At 33.6% G+C, this 18378-nt stretch overlaps 1 protein-coding gene across 1 annotated transcript in view; it reads right to left on the bottom strand.

Annotated features, from left to right (window-relative positions):
* Positions 1-18378, bottom strand: part of PTPRQ (protein tyrosine phosphatase receptor type Q) — a 210444-nt gene that overhangs the window by 133608 nt on the left and 58458 nt on the right. Inside the window, exons 18-24 of the mRNA XM_007457658.1 lie at positions 12811-12971; positions 11975-12120; positions 7875-8043; positions 6107-6397; positions 5563-5838; positions 5035-5186; positions 618-759 (exon numbers count right to left, since the gene is read on the bottom strand). Of these exons, the coding sequence (XP_007457720.1) occupies positions 618-759; positions 5035-5186; positions 5563-5838; positions 6107-6397; positions 7875-8043; positions 11975-12120; positions 12811-12971 (1337 nt within the window). The remainder of the gene's footprint in view (positions 1-617; positions 760-5034; positions 5187-5562; positions 5839-6106; positions 6398-7874; positions 8044-11974; positions 12121-12810; positions 12972-18378) is intronic.

The following is an 18378-nucleotide window of genomic DNA, read 5'->3' as shown; positions in this document are numbered from 1 at the left end:
CCCCCAAAAAAAAAAAAAAAAAAATGTCCAGTTGAGAGAAGGAAAAGTATTAAATCAGTTATAAATTAAAACTATTCAGTACACAGTTGAGTTATGACATGTAGGTGATGCACAGGTACGTTGTTTAATTAGAGCAATGGTATTTCTTCATAGTCCCCTCCACATGTCACAAATGGACTACGGGAAAGTAAAAGCTTACATACTGACTAGTGCTCTTCAAATCACAACACATCTTCTTTAAAAAATTACAGATTTTTTTTCACGAAAAGATAAATCAACCTGTTAAAAGTGATTAATGGTTCATTTCTCCTTTTTTCCCCAGCTGTCTCAGATGGTACTAAGAAGTAGGTAATTTTTACATATATCTAGAAGGCTACTTTGTTCCTAAAGTAGTCTTTTATTTCAGCTTCCTCAGTTCAAAGTGAAAAACCATGTGTAAATATGTATCTATCTGATTGCAAACAAGACAACCCAGCCTATCCTTAAAGCACTGAAATTCAACTTCCCTTTGAATGAACAATTAAATATTGATAGTTAGTCAAATAGACTGAGAAAGGAAAGGGAAAAGTGTTAAAATACAAAATCAAACATTTTAGGATCCAAAATCCATGTCTAACCTGATTCTTGGGTTGTGAATTTTACTACGTTACTAAATTGATTGCCATTTCCAACTTTAGTAAAGGCAGATATGCTGATAGAATAGGTGCTGATGGGTTCCAGTCCAACAAGTTTGGCTTCAGTTTGCAAACCTGAAATATTCTGAAAAGCAAAAATAAAATTCTTTGTCACAATGCATCATCAAAATACTTATTTTATAACTGGAAGAAATACTTAATACATCAATATTATGTTTTCTGTGTTTAACCTATGATTTAGTAAGCACAGGTATTTTTTATTAAAAATTTAAAAATTAAACATTTTTTGTGTGTGCCCCAGGGTGTGCTCAGCTGATAAAGCAAGGATGAACTGGATACCCTCTCAGCACTGAAGAATCTCATAACTGCCATTTGTTTTTAAAGCTGAAGTGTTTTGTTTTCATTTTGTCTCCCTGATTTTTACTTGGAATTACATACTGATTACTTCCTTAAAATTTGCTAAAATTGAAGTCCTCAATTGAAATCCAACTTAAGAGCAGTCAGTGGTACTTGATTTTTCTTGAATTCATCTAAATTCATTTTTTAATTCTCAGTAGCATTTTGTGTAAATTAATTTATTCATCAGCTATTGTATGGTAGGCCCTGGGAATACAGCAGTGAATGAAACAGAACCTCTGCTCCTATGAAGCTTAAACTATGAGTTTTCCCAGACAACTCCTAAATTTCTGATTTTATGCAATCTCTTAGGAAAATGAAAAAACAAGAACAAAACAGTTATCACAGTTGTTCAAAAGAGGATATTATTTCTCATAGAAAATTTTACCATCAAATATAAAGCCTTCATTCAAAGAGAATTGTCCTAATAGAAAGAGCACTTAAGATTAATAGTTACCCTATGGAAAAAGAAGACAATCTCCTATGTGGTATAATTTTAAGAATATTACATTATATCTAATCCAAAATATAAACTACTTTCACTTATATATTAAACATTTCAGTGGCAGAAATTTAGCAAGAATACTAATGCTCAGGGCACTCACAGTTAGAATCATATTTTAAATTAATCTCTTGCAAGTCACTGACATACTTTATGAACTCACTGTATTACGCTGTTTCCTTTCATTCTTCCACAATTACTATTTACCAAGCACACTGTTAGATAACCAGGAGATTATAAAGATATATAAGACATGGTCCCTGTCATCAAGGAATTGTTATATTAATTAGAGAAATCTACCAACAACTGCCTTCTAAGAAGAAATTAAACACACGCAGGTAAATTTTGACTTGGGTTAGGAAGGGTAAGTACCCAGAGAAATGACTGAACTCAGGAGATTATAATAAAAAGTGTGAGTAGCTTACTGGATAGTGGACAGACTGACAAAGTAAGTTGTAAGATGGAGACATGAGTAAGGAATACTTCCAAACATAACAGAACTTTTTTACTGAATAAAAAATTTCTTTCAGTATGTGTGAGTGACCTGAGTTACCAGCAGACCTGGGTCCTATTCATCTCCAAATGGATTAAACTGGATTGACTGAGATGGCAGGAACATCTGGAGTGGTTCTGGAATTATTATGCCTCCAGGAACTCACATATAATCTGAAAGAATAAAAAAGAAAAGAAAAGAAACTAATAGTTGGGACACAGAGGTAGCTGAAAACATAGAAAGGAAAACAGGACAACACACTCAAAGAGAAAGCCACACAGAGGGATGAAAGCAGATAAAGAAAACTAGATGTTGAGAAAGGAAAAAAGATGGCATGAGGATACATTTAAAGGAATTTGAAAGAAAATAAGGCTATGAAAATTCATGGAAGACAAAATAGATGTAAAAAGGAATAACTAAAAGTAGATTTTAAAAGAAAACTCCTCCTTCTACCCCAAAAAGGATATATTTAATACTTTATGGTATAAAGATTATATCTTTGCTACTAGTGAAATTTCAATGGTAGCATTTCTATTGAGAAAACAGATGTCTAAAACTCTTAGAATATAACCTACCCCCATGTTCAGGTAGAGGAGTACTGTCATTTCAGGCTTAGCGCTATTACAATGCTGAATGGAATTTGTTCTTTTTTTTTAACCATATACAAAAACAATAGCTACCGTGTTTATCATATGCTGGGGATTGTTCTAAATGCTTTATATAGATTTTCCCTTACAATCTTCACTTTTTAGTGGATGTATCTTTACAGCTCCCATTTTGCACTTGAGGAAACTGAGTCATAAGAATTTAAGCAACTGCCCTAAGGCAGAACAATAAGTCTCAAAGTCAGGCTTCTAACCAGAAAATTTGACGCCAGAGTCCTTAATTCTTGACTGTGCTAACGGTGTTGTTGGTAGAGATCTCTGTTCCGAGGAAAAGATCACACATACACATCCACACTTCAATATACATACATGTTTATCCTAGGAATGATCACATTCCTAGGATAATAAAGATTATTATCTTTAAAATATAGAAATATAGAAAATGATTCCTTTTCCCCGTTTGATACCTATTTACCAGTGATCCATACCGACAAAGCACATTAAAAAAAATGGAAAATGTTAAGATTAGACTAGAAATAGATACTAGAGGGCTAGAGACTCAGCACCATTAACGAAATTTCACACTGCTGGGAAACAGATTCCACATTTATGAAGAAATACAATTTGAATTCTACTCAGCCTATCAGATTTCAGAGTAATATCTTGACTTCCAAAAAGAAAACCATTATTCCTTATGACATAAACTTACGCACTGCTTCTGATTTTTACTATTCACTTTTTAAGCTACACATGCTAATAAAAATGATTTACCATCAGTAATAAATTATCATGCATATCATATTGGGGACAATGTTTATGCAAAGTTTTTGCACTCTCCTTGTTGCAACTAAAGAGCATTCCAGTGCTTCATCTGCCTTCGGAAAAAAATAAGAACACTTTCTCAAATAAATGCTAGTTAATTACAACATATTTTGGCAATTAAATGCTATAAATCATATAGGCATATTTGAGACCCTTTGTTACATGAGTTCTTTGGGTATTTTTCATTGATTCTGAAACCTAAAAGTGGAGGAGTGAAAGGGCATTTAGCATTGAAACTAATTAGCATTGAAAGAAAAAGAATAATGATATATTTTAAAAGACCAATTAGTGTGGGATTACATGCTATCTGGAAAGGTTAACAGAAGTCCAGTATAAACACTTTTCTGAACAGGTTAAAGACATTCATTTGGTACTTCTTTTAACAACAAATACAATAGTCCCCCCTTATTCACAGTTTCATTTTCCACGGTTTCAGTTACCCCACAGTCAACCATGGTCCCAAGACATTAGATGGAAAATTCCAGAAATAAACAGTTCATAAGTTTTAAATTGTGAGCTGGTCTGAGCTGCATGATGAAATCTCGAGTTGTCCTGCTCCATCTTGCCCAAGGTATCAATCAACCCTTTGTCCAGCATTTCCCACCCATTAGTCAGTAGCCTTTTTGGTTATCAGATCGACTGTCAGATAGCACAGTGCTTTTGTTCAAGTCACCCTTATTTTACTTAGTAATGGCCCCAAAGTACAAGAGTAGTGATGCTGGCAATTCAGAGATGCCAAAGAGAAGCCATGAAGTGTTTCCTTTAAGTGAAAAGATGAAAAATGTTCTCAATAAGGAAAGAAAAAACAATCGTATGCTGAGGCTGCTAAGATCTTCCGTAAAAATGAAGCTTCTGTGACATTCTATGAAATTGGGAAGAAGGGGAAAAAAATGTACAAGTTTTGCTGTTGTACCTCAAACTGTAAAAGTTACTGCCACAGTATGTGATAAGTGCTTAGTTAAGATAGAAAAGGCATTAAATTTGTACAAGAAGGTGTTTTGAGAGAGAGGAAGAGGGACCACATTCATATAACTCTTATTACGGTTTGTTATAATTTTTCTATTTTGTTATTAGTTACTGTTGTTAATCTCTTCCTGTGCCTTATTTATAAATTAAACTTTAGAAATTAAACTTTATGTATAAGAAAAAACACAGTACATATCGGTTCAGTACTATTCATGGTTTCAGGCATCCATTGGGGGTCTTGGAATGTATCCCCTGTGGGTAAGGGGGATGAATGTAGAAATATATTACCCTTAAGACAATAACAGGTTTTAAATAGTCTGAAAAGATTTACTGTATACTTTCCAGCATTAACAAAATGGTGCAATTAATTCCTAACTTATAGCTATCTAGAAGTTACAAATTCTAAATAAAAAGCTATATGAAGTACTCAACTTCCATATTTGACAAACGTTTGCTGTTCTCTGCAAGCATCCTTAAGTTGTAGGAAACCAAAAAGATTTTTTAAAAAGATGGTCCTTGTGTTAATTAAAGCAGTCCATTTTCCCCCTGCATGTCAATACTTTAACTGACTTTCTAAATTTTTGAAATAAATATATAGTGTTATCATCAACCTACCTTATAAAATATAGTATCAGTTTCATGCTCATGAATTTTTAAACTATATACTTTAACAATACCGCCTGGAACAGGACTCGGGCTCCATTTCAGCCATACAAGGTCTGAAGTGTAGTTGACTAAAGTCAAATTTTGAGGAGGTGCTAAAGGCACTGCAGGAAAACACATTATAAAACTTATATTCATAACATTTTTTAGCAGAAAAATATCATCGTGACTCTAGCTTCTTGAAGACACTAGTTAAGAAAGATTTATAAACTGATCATATTTTAATTTCAGAAATAAAGAGCATAAGTAATCATGCTTTTGTACTTGGAACTCAGTAGTTCCAAAGTAGCTTTAAACAGAACACCCTGTTCTGAAGATCAAATTAAAAAAAAAAAAATGTTCAGCAAAGCAGATGAATAGTTGTCAGGCTGTTACAAACAGACAATCAAATATCCTTTCATTTTCCATGCTGTTCCTTAAAAAGAGAGAGCAAGTGCTGCAACAGTGAAATCATTGGAAGAAATATGGATTCTGGCTTACCTGACTCATCTGTGTAAAAGAAAAGAACAGTGGAAGGACCCAGTCCTTTTATAGTTCTTGCAGCAGCAAAAAAACTATATAATGTAAATGGTGAAAGCTCGTCCAGTATTACATAGTTATCAGAAGTAACAAAAGAATAATTCTCACTTGGTCCTTGTAAAATTAAATCATAACTTATTATTGCACCATTTGGTTTTACTGGGGGATCCCATGATAAGAGAACTGAGGTAGAGGAAAGGTTTTTAAAAGTGTTGATTATTGGTGAAGTTTCTGGGACTATAAAAGAAAAAAAGAATATTAAATGAAACAAAAGTGATTAGCATCAAGAAGAAGAGGCTTTAATAATAATGGGACTTAATTTTTATCAACAGGTAATTATTTTAATTTTAAGAAACTTAGAGCTTACTGTGTTTATTGAAAGGCTAATTACTTAAGAACAAACAGAATCTATGTAGTGATAAGAATAATGTTTTCTATCAGAAAGCATTACAAATAAGAGAACACCAACAATCTGCTTAATAGGCAATAAAAGGGTCCAGCCTACCATCTTCTTCAGTTTTGATGTGTAGTTGGGCAGTATAGGTATCAGAGAATCCCTTTTCTGTTGATGGAGTGATTTTTAATATATAATCAGTATATTTTTCCAGATTATCAAAATACATGCTTCTCTCATATGTAACTAGAGGTGGTCTCACGTGGCGAGGAGTTTGCTGTGAGCTCAGAGAAACATAGTAGAAGACTAGACCGTTTGGTTGAGACGGAGGGCCCCAGCTTACATTTATTGCAGTTGACGAAATGGACTTGTAAGTCAGGTTTCCAACAACTCCTTCAGGTACTATGACAGGTAATGTGCAAAATATAAAAATCATCAGTCACCCTAAATAAAATATAAGTAAGTTCACAAACCGGAGGATAACTGTTGAAATGGCAACTACTACATCACCTGCTCTTACATTATTTAAATCCACATGTGGTAACATCACCTACTACAAAATATCTTCTAAATAATTATATTAAAATCATTCAAAATAAACCCTGTCATCTTTAATATGTGTGAGAACTGTTTTATACAATATTTTCTTGGCTTTTCCTTCCTACAAGATGGAGATTATGAGTCTGTGTATGAGATTATGAGTATGTGATGGAAATGATGTGTATGAGATTAAGAGGCTACACACATGTATGTGTGCATGTATACTCAGATATTTAAATATTTTGATAATGTATATTATCTAAACAATATTTTTAGTTTCTTTCTTCTAAAGATTACCCTTATTGTACATATGAAGTCATCCAGGGCCTCTCACTGGGAACAGTGCACAGTAAGTGTTTATTATTCATGGTGCTATAATAATAACTGATAAAACGTTATAGGTTGGTGAAAATCTTGGGAGAGATCTGCATTTAAAGAATTCCTGAAATGATATTGACCACAAATTGCACTAAACATTTTTGCTAAAGACTCCCCAGACTTGTATTTCCACATATCATATCTACTCTGCTGATCAATGAGTAAACAATTTAAAAGATTGTTCCAACAACAGGGAGAACATTCATTCTTCATATTTAAAGTATCTGTCAAATTTATAATCTTCAAATAATAAACATAGAATTCTACTCTCAGCAGAAATTTAGGTCAGTATCATTTCTCAGGAAGAGGACTAATCTTTAAAAAATAAATGGACCATAGAAACAACCACAAGAAGAAATAGACAATGATCCATGTATCATCGTATTCTTGAAACTGAAACCTAAAAAACAGCAAGAACTTCAGTCATTATAGTTTTCTGAATACTCAACACAAACAGGATTCTACAGAAGCCACAAATGAGAAACCCCCAGAGTTAAAAAAAAAAAAAATGGTATTTTGGACATATTAGCCACAAACACAATAAGAACAAAGATGCTGCATAAAATCCTTTGTGGGTTCAAAGACTGAAAAGGAAACAAGTTGCTAGAGAGAAAAAAATGTCATTTCTAGAGCAAATGGATATTAAGTATTGGGAAATCCATCCACATATGCAACGGTTTTTTCCATGCCCATAACCGATGGCTGTGACATCTTTCGAAGCAATGAAAGTGACAGAATTTTTATAAATGGATGGTAGCAGTTTTCAGGAATAGAAAAGGCTGTTACTATTGTAATAGGTTTATAGCTATATTAAATGCATAACTTCTATGACTGGTTAAATGTGCCTAAATAAAACACATATTTTATTACCAATACATACAAATAGAAAAAGATTCTGAAATAATTATAAAGTTTTAAATTAATCCTATTAAACATTAATGAATGCTTTTCATTTACATACTGTCTTGATCTGTGTATACTTGAACTATGTCACTGCTTTTATTCCCATTTCCAACTGAAGTACTTGCTGTTACCCAAAATGTATAGTAGCTGAATATTGCCAGTTTATCTATTATTGCAGATACGGTCATATTGTCAAAGTCATTGGTTACTTCATGGAGTGTAAAATTCTGAAAAATAAACATATTGTTTTAATTGTTCAGAGTATATTTTTAGTATACATGAGCATTTCAAAGTAATTATTATTCATGGATTGGTTGCCTCAGTATTTTAATATGTTAATTTTTGAGGAAAATAAACAAAGAACTTTTTTATTGCAATAATTAAACTGGAAATATGTTTGTACTAAAAGAGGAATAGATGGTAGCAGTTTTATTAAATCAACATACAGAGTAGCAGAAACTCCAAGCTTAGCTGCAGTGAGGAAGGTCTAGTGGTGAACTGGAAATGCTACAATGTGCTGACCAGTGTCAGTTTCCCTTATGAAACATTCAAGTATTTTTCAAAACATTGACTATATATTTTTAAACAAGTTTTGGAGTACTATAAAAATTTTAAGTTTTTTCTTCCTGTTAACAATGCAGGAATTACGAAAGTGTTCACCTCTTTCTATGAACTCAAGTGGTCATTATTCATCTTTCATAGACCCTCTTTTTTTTCTACAGTCATTAGAGAAATGGGAAGGCAGTTGGATACACTCTCATATGTGCTGAGTAAGAGAAATTTTAAAATTCTCTTGCATGACTCTAGTTATATTTGTCCCAAGGCATTTTTTGATAATTAAAGAATTACAATCATCCCTTCCTTGACCAAATTTTAAACACAAAACACATAGTCAAAATCAATTCTAAAATAAAGGAAAACAGACTTTTTTAAAAGTCATGTAGGTAATTAAATATTAATTAAGTATGAATAATTTTATAATAATGTCTACTTATACTGAGAAATCTGAATCATTCCAATCTGCACAAAGCCCTTAGAGTCCAAAGACCTGCATTCAATTCTGGCAACAGCTCTGGATAAATCATCTGATCACAAAGCTTCTCCAACTGTAAAATGGGAATAATCATTTCCACTTCACAGAGGGCTTTTGAGGATTAGATAATATAAAGCATATAAAACAATACCATCTCTGGTACACGATAAAAAACTGATAATTAGTAATAAGTTCATTAAAATTAGTAACATAGGATAATCAGTTTGACTAAAATTTATAGTTATCGTGGTTCTGCAATGTATCAACAAACTAAATTCAGCAAATTTTTGTGGTTCTTTCCCAGTATAGGGAGTGGGGGAGAGTAAGTGTCAGAAAAGATCTATTTTACTTTTGTGGTGACTTATTTAGGAACAGACAAGTTAAAACATATTTAATCTCACACAAAATATGATCTGTGAATTTAATATCTTCCAACACATCTACTTTACACATGGCATAACTGGCTTACATAAATTCTCTTAAAATATTAATAGAGCTTTTTCACTTTTCTTTGCTATAAAATTTATTCCGACGACCTATGACCTACCTTGATGACAATATTAAGTAACAAATTATTTTTAATCACCCAGAAGTTACTCATGCTGAGTGTGAGTAAAATGCAGAGACATGTAACAAATTTAGAATCACACCAATTATCCAGATGATTATTCCATTCATCTAGTTACTTTTGGAAAAAATGTCTTGTGGCTCAAACTATCTAATTAAGGTTTGTTCTTTGTGTATATGAATGCAGTCAGAAGGTATTTAGTAAAAACTTCTCAAATTTGATTATTCAACCAGTACTCATTTAACACTTTTTAATAAAAGACACTATGTCAGGCAAACTGAGGAGACATAAGTGGGTAAATGTTAAAACGTAGAAGAGTTAATACACTATACAAAACACAATATACCACAATTGGAGGAGGGACAAGATGTATTGCCAAGCAGTAGCAAAGAGATTAAATTCCACAAAGTCAGAAGAAGGAAAGATCACTTCACAACAAACTCAAGTGCTCCAAAATTATAACTAAGTACTGAAAATAATGTTGATCTGTTATAAGAATTTTTTGTTCTATGATTAAAACATTTATTGAGCATTATCATACTGTACCAGAGGACTTCAGGGGATGGAAAGACAAGCGTCACACACAACTCTTTTCTTCATGTTATTTGCTATGGGATGAGGGAGCTAAGATAAGTAGCAGATACCAGGAATAGAAAGCAGAATATGATGTGCCATGCATGAGATATGCTACAAAGTTCTATGGGAAGAAGAAAGAGAAGGAAGAAAACAGCTCTACATCTATTCTGCTATATAGTTTTCATTTTGAGGATTTCTTCTATACCATCAACCCAAACTAGAAAATTAGGTAGTGAAGATTTTTATGCTATATTTAACGTTAACTTCAGAAATAAATTAAAGCACGGATGAACTTCAAGGAATATAAGCAATGTTCTAACATCATTAGCCTGTGTGCCCTCTTGCAGCTGTCACACTTTAAAGCACTCTTAAGATAATTTAATAAAAGATTACATTTTCTAAGACAGATGAATTGCAAATGGTATCATATTATATACTCAGGTTTGAATAAGAAGGTTCATAAAATCATGTTGAAATCATAAACATTTACACACGATTACCTAGATGTGGACAAAGAGAACCAAAATTGAATCAGAGACAAGCCATAAAGTAAACTGTACAGAGGCAAAATCTTTGCTAAGATTCAGAACTACTGAATTTTGAATACTGAATATTGGTTAAATGCATGAAAGAAATCTGCAATTTGAATGGCCTCTATGACATAATGACACATTATTAAATTTGTAAACACATTGTGGTAAAAAAAAAAAAAAATTGCACACTGATCCCCATTCTTCCCCAAATACAGCAGAACAAAAAGGAACAGCAAAAACTGCTTGATGTACAGAGTTAAACAAACAAACAGATCCTCTTTTCTTATGCAGTCCCACTCTGAGAGGGCCTTGAGCAGAATATAAAAATAGAACCAAACTCTGGACTGTCTTTTACTCACTGCTGAGTAAGGCCTAAGACAGCTTGCAAAGTTCTGCTCTGACCTTATTCATTAGCCTAAACTGTACTAAAGCAAGTCATACTTTAGTCCCAGAGATTTCTGCTCACAAGAACTCCAGTGGCTACACATGGGTTGTTAATCACAAATGGAATTAGGCAACTTAGAATTAATAAGACTCATCTCTATCCTCCTTCTGCTTAAAAGGATGCAAACACTTAATAATGGTCAGAGTCATAATCAACATGCAGTCAACAGTTCCTATCAGTAAGGTACATATTCTGTAAATTGCAGTATTTCTTCTAAATTAGTGTTTTCCAAGTTATATTCCAACTCTCTCCATTCCTGATTTAATCACAACCAGTCCAGTTTTAATCTTTTCATCTACTAGAGTTCTGTGAAATAGTTTGGAGAAATAAAAGAATTTGGCTGAAAAATTAAAACCATTTCTCTAAACAAAATGCACTTTAGCTATTTTTATAACTGTTATTGTTCATATCTCAGAAAGTGTCCATCTGCAAAGTGTACGACCTTATAGCCTTGCACACCTCAAGTTAAATAAGCACATTTTAACAGTTTCATTACATCTGATACGAAGCAATGATGATGATGATGATGATGATAAGCCCTCCTGCTAACAACTGAAAATATTTTTAGAATTGAAGAAAAACACACAAACACATCCAAACATGAAAACTGTTTATATTATATACAAACAAAAAGAAATTGTTTTTTAGCTGAGAAATAATTGAGGGTAAATGAAACCATTAACTCTCTAGTGAACACTTCTTGGAGAAGAGGCACTCAGGGCCATATTTATATACAGAACTTTTAAAAGGTGGCAGCTTCATTGTTGGTAACACATTTAAAGCTGATAGAGAAACATGTGTGTGTTTGAGTATATGTGTGCATGCTTAGACAGTTTAAAATGTATTTATTTCTCCACCACATTTTTCTATGTCAATGGCAGTTCTATAAAATATCTACACAAAATTCTAAATGTAAGATAAGCAACTTTTTCTACCATGCCAAGTCTTTATCAACAGAGCTGAAGGATGTAAGTAAAGAAGCAGGAGAAAACTCAGGTCTTACCTTCACAAAAGTACCTGAAGTATTTCTGTAATAAACAGAATAATATTGTATAATCCCATTAGGTTTCGAAGGAGGCGTCCAAAAAAGAAGTACTGATGAAGAACTGAGGTTTGCATAATGAACATCTTTGGGAGGATCACTTGGTGCTAGAAAACAAATGATCGAACAAAAAACTGTACTTGTGTCTCTAAAACATGTGTGAAATGTTCTAAATGTTACCTGCCTTTGATTAGTTATTATAATTGTTTAAAAACTAAGAATAATATCTAATTAGAAATCAGAAATGAAATCCACAGGGCTCACTGGGCCATCCCCATAACACTCTACCATAGCAACATCTAAGCAGAGACGGACGGATTTCTTACTCATAAAACACTATCCCAGTTCTAAAACATGCTTACTGCCCTAGATTTGAAAACAACATTATGACAAGTTTCCGATATAGAATGCATAATATGAAATTCTAATTTAACTTGCAATTTTGAAATTGAATAATAGAGGACAAAGGCAGAGAGCTGACTTCATGTGTTTTACTTTGTTTCATTTAAAAACACACTAAATGCTTACTAAATGAGTTCTGTGCTGAGTGCATTTACAAATATAAATTCATTTAATCCTCATAAGGACCCTGTGAGGTAGGTAACATATCGTTTCCATAATACAGATGGGAAACTGAGGCACAGAGAGATTAACATCACATAGCTAGAGAGTGAGCGAAAAGCAATTTTGCATGTAACCGTGACAGATATTAGGTTTAATAAGACATATTTATATTTAACATATTTTTTTTCTGAGTAGGATATTCTTTTACTTGGCCTACATCCATAAGAACTCACCTCCTTCGGGTGTTCGAAAGTTAATGATATTGCTTCTCATTCTCCCATCACCAAATCGGGTGCTAGCTGTTACATAAGCACTATATTCAACATTATAGTCCAAATCTGAAAACTCTAATGATGTTTCAGTTACATTAATGTTCTTTAATGATGATCTATCCCTAAGAGCAAAAAAAAGGATTATCTGCACAACTGACCTTTAAATTAAACGTTACAGATACATTTTGAGTACAAGTACATTAAAAATAAGCAACATTTATGCACAGATATTAATCTGGATTAATGGGATAAAGATGCTACTTATCCAGAGATGCTGAAAAGAACGAATTTCAGAATAATTCAGTGAGTAAATTCTTTTGTTTTCAAGTATATTCAGTAATTCAATCAAGTGTTAATAGGATGTTCGTATTAAGAGTTTGCTTGGACTGATTTTAATGGCTCTCTAGGAATTCTGTGTGTTCAAAGTAATTACAGCATTCTTTCTCATACGAATGTTTTAGTTGTTCAAATATGTGTTCTTTTGAAGTGTTGGCAAAATCTAATTTATACCATATATTTATCAAACACATTTTACATATATTGTACAAAAGTAACATTTACTTCAGACCAATTCAAATCAATTTCAAATGATAAATACCTGAATAGTAATATCTAAAATAATGAGTATGGGTTATCCTTTATTTATGTAATTAGAAACAAGATTTAAAATAATGTATGTATAACATAACAGGAAAGCAAAAAGTAGAGCTCACATCTCTCACTCAGTTAAAATCTTAAATGTATCTGAAATATCACTTCAGAAAAGAAAGTAAATATTGACTTAAACTCTCCAAGTAAGTACCAAAATGCCAGGAGAGGGGGGAAATGTCTAAAGAGCATACTGTTGCTAAGTAATACAGCACTACAATTAATTTCAGTCATGTTAATTCAGTTTCCATAGAATTGGGTGTAGATTAGAATTTAAAGAATGAATATGTATATAATGGTACTGAAAACTATGCATTTTAAAAAGAAATTTTGATTTTTAAGAGCAATAAAGCAAGAGAGAAGCATGGACATATATACACTACCAAACGTAAGGTAGATAGCTAGTGGGAAGCAGCTGCATAGCACAGGGAGATCAGCTCGGTGCTTTGTGACCGCCTGGAGGGGTGGGATAGGGAGGGTGGGAGGGAGGGAGACTCAAGAGGGAAGAGATATGGGAACATATGTATATGTATAACTGATTCATTTTGTTATAAAGCAGAAACTAACACACCATTGTTAAGCAATTATACTCCAATAAAGATGTAAAAAAAATTATTAAAGAATTTAGATAAGAAAATACGAGTAATATCACACAAAAGATACATATCTCATGTAATCTCATTTTTTTCTTCTTTCGAAGCACAAGGCATCCGAGAGGTAAATGGATATTCCCTCTGAACATAAAATGCATTTTCTTTACCACTGAAATATTTGAATCCTTGAATCATTAAGGGGAATAACAGATTTTAAGTGAATTAAGGATATCCACAGAGAGATACATTTCAGCCATGGTTTTACCATTACAAAAGCATCAATTCACTCCAAATGTAAGTACGGTTATCTGAAAAATAGCTGGAAAGCTTACCATAGTGAGAAATATGGATTCAGAGTATGAGATTAGAGACAGGCAGCATTAGCCAGGCTATTCAGTAATTTGAAAGAGTTTCATCAGACATCCTTTTTCAGAAGCCATAGGGAGAGCTGAGTTCTCTCTTTGACTTGGCTGAGACTGTAGGAGAGAACCTTTTAAAACTCTTAATGCTGTGGCTATTAGGCTATTAGTCTGAGAAAGATGCCTTGTCACAGAAACTTTACCCAACTGCATACTCCTGTCATTGGTCACAGGTCATTAGAACACTACAGTATAGCTAGTCCAATTCAGATCTCTAAAGCTATGAAATTAGCTAAAGCAACCTAATTGCATTATATCTGTTTCAAAACTTTCTTTTCAAGCATATTTTTAATAATATCTGCTGCCTTGCATGACTACTTTCTTACCCTGATCTTCACAGCAAGATAGTGCAGATAAGGATCTGCCTACAGGGCTTCCCTGGTGGCGCAAGTGGTTGAGAGTCCGCCTGCCGATGCAGGGCACACGGGTTCGTGCCCCGGTCCGGGAGGATCCCACATGCCGCGGAGCGGCTGGGCCCGTGGGCCATGGCCGCTGAGCCTGCGCGTCCGGAGCCTGTGCTCCGCAACGGGAGAAGCCACAATAGTGAGAGGCCCGCGTACCACAAAAAAAAAAAAAAGAGGATCTGCCTACAATAAGAAAAACCCCAATTATGTTCCATGGGTAACACAGAATCAAGGCAATTACCTGGAAAATGCAGGTCAAACATAAATTTTGTCTTAAATATCTGGATATTTCAGTAAAAAGAAGATAGTCTTTATAAATTATCTGAATAACAAATTCAATAGTCCACCTCAGCATACATAGGTATAGTTTCCACATCTACTCCAGTTTATCTCCAGGGACAAAACAGTGCTAACAAAAATTTTTCAAATACTGGTATGTCTTATCTGTTTGGCGTTTGTAGTTTAGAGTTGTGGCTGATATTTTAATAACGATGGTAGAAAAATATCTGAGCACAGATAATCTTCAACTGAAGCTTCAACTTCTGGTACAAGTTCAGAATGTATCTTGGGTACATAAGAGATGGTCTGCCATAAAACTGAGAACCCAGAAGTAGGAAAAGGAAAGAGAAGTGATGCTGTTCCCAAGGATCCGACTCCACCCTCCTTGCTCTTATGCTGCTGCCAGATTGGCGGAAACACACAGAAACCTCTGGGCTGAGGCCTGAGCTCTCTGCTCTCTGAAGAGCCATCTCATGGGCAATCCTACAGTTTCTCCCACGCATAAGAAACCCAGCTTTGATGCTGCTGGAATCAGTTGTTACTCCTGGTTTTAGCTGGTTTAGTTTTCAAATGTCTCTTTTGTTCTTATTAGTTTAAAAATATTATAATAGGATTATGATGTGTTCCACTACAGCGTTTTATTTCGATTTATAAAAGTATATGTTCTATATCTTGATTTTTCTCATGTTAATAACAATAATCTATACCATTATTTTCTTTTTAGTTGCCTAATTTGGATATAGCCTATTTCTTCAGCCTTCCCTCTATAAATTAACATTTAGGTTGTTTCTCTTTTTTTTCATATTACTATCAGTGATGCAGTAATCATTCTTACTCAAATATCTTTCCATAACAATACTTTTATTACTGCAGGTTAAATTCCCAATAGTGTGACTGAGTCAAATGGTTTTATAAAATTTTTATTTTAATGATAATTAATAAGTCATTATTATCTGGAGTCACAGCAAGTGTGCAAACTTTCACCACCTGTCCGGATATTAATTTTAATTTCTGCAAATTTAATTGACCAGAAACATTTATTTAATTTGCACATCTCTGACCATGAGTAAAACAGATTATCTTCTTATTGGTCATTTGCAGTCCAATTTTTGGAATAACTTATTCATACATTTTCTTTTATATACTTTATTTTAGTCTTTTAAATGGAATACAGTATATGTCAGGGAGTTAAGGAGGCATTGTTCTTTTATAGTGCTCCAAATTGAGAAAGATAGATACCTTCCCCACTCCTTCTGTATTTAGTGATGATATGTATACAATCAATATTCAACAAAATTCAGCAAAATTCTTTGAGCACCTATTATATGTCAGGAACTATTAAGTGAGTAAGAGACAGGCCTTACCCTCAAAACAGAGAGACAAAGCAGTAAGTAATTATAAAACAATTCATTAATAACAGTGTGACCCCCTTAAGGGCAGTAATTTTCCCCCTAGTGGCTAAAAGCAAAGAAAAAGAGAAAGAATGAGTGAGGAAATTAATTGTGACCCAAGAGTAGAAAAGGAGAATAAAGCACAGCCCCCAGAGATGCAGGAAACTGTTCACTAGAAAGCAAGTTTGTGAGGTTTGAGAGTAGAATAGGGAGTTGAGGAGGGAAGAGGAAGAGAGAAGGCCCACCTGACAGAGCAGGTCTAACTCTTACATATCCAAAGTCATAAACTGTGTGGAAATGGAAGGACCATAAATGTCACACAATACTTAACCTATAAAGTAGATAACTTAGAAAATCAGCCAAACCTCCCACGCAGTGCAGATTTTCAAACTGAGGGAAAAAAAAAAAAACTTGGGGAGTCTTCAGTGCTATCACTTTACTGATTTAACTTATAAACTCATTAGAACATTTTTAAAGCCTTTTTGAATTTGAGAAATCAAAAGAATTTGAATGACTTTGAAATTATTCTGAATAAATATAAGATGGAGTTTTTCTGTTTGTCTACACTCACTGGTAACATCAAGAAAACAAATTGGGATGAAATTAATGGAGTCTTTAAGATGAAGTTATTTCCTAGTTAATTTATACTTCTTTTCAAAAGATAGACCACATTTTGACATCTAGGGCATAAAGGAAATTCTAGAGCTTAAGAGCAGTTTCTTTGCTCTGCTTTACCAATTCCTTTGCTCATTTCTTATCACATCAAGACTATGCTAAGCAACAACTGCCTAAGAGAAACCATGAATATCAAAACCATACGGAAAGACTTAAAACAAAATTCCCCATTTCCCTAACTGTGAACATGAATGGTTTCCTAGATAAGGTATGAGACTCTTTCATGGTCTCAATTGTAATCTTCATCATCTGATATTTTGTTCCATGTGGGCAATCTAGCCTGATGATACACCCATTCCTGTACATTCCTATGAATTTATTTTTAAAAGTTTAATCTGCTATTATCTAAATATTCTACACTAATCCTTTCACTCACTAAATACCACTCCCCAAAATAAAGAATTTCAACATGCATTTACTTGACTATCAAATCATTTTCTCTCTCACATGACCCAGCAACTTCACTAATTTTCCCACTCCAGTGACACTGGTCTTCTATGTTACAATTACTCTAGAATATTTACTCTTCATAGATGGATTGAATCAGTAGGTTAATAATTACGTATCAAAGAACCCCAAACTAGCTGCATATTCTATGATCCTAAAGCTTTACTAGAATCTCAGAGAAAGTCTGAGTCGAAGTAGGGTATTCATTTATTGTTACTCTTATTCCTGTTGCCATCATTTGCTTGGCTGGTTGATTTCATTTGATTTGGTTTGACTTTGTTTTGCTTGTTTGCATTTAGCAGAAAAGACACATTTATAAGATTAGAGGAGAAAGCCACTATGGAAAATGAGGTTGAAGCTCACTTATACACTTATGAACCATCCTCTTGAAGCCAACACAGGAATTAGGGTCCAGAAGACAGGAGGAGGGACTGTACTTAAGCTGGAGGAGAAAGATTTCATCCCCTGAGGACAGACACAATCCCTCAGGCCAAAATAAAGCATTTGGATTTTATTCCAAGAGTAATGGAAAGTCCTTTGAATGTTTTCTCCTGGGTATAATCTTTGGGTGAGTGATGAAAATAAAATTTAAAAATCCCATTCAATACTGAGATTCATTCTTCTCTCTCTCTAGATAGACACACACAGGGAGGGAGGGAGGGGGAGCGGGAGC

Source organism: Lipotes vexillifer, unplaced genomic scaffold (genome assembly GCF_000442215.2).
Source record: "Lipotes vexillifer unplaced genomic scaffold, Lipotes_vexillifer_v1.1 scaffold117, whole genome shotgun sequence".
NCBI classification, from domain to species: domain Eukaryota; kingdom Metazoa; phylum Chordata; class Mammalia; order Artiodactyla; family Lipotidae; genus Lipotes; species Lipotes vexillifer.
Note: the sequence above shows the minus strand (reverse complement) of the source record. Positions and strands in the feature narration are given on the sequence as shown.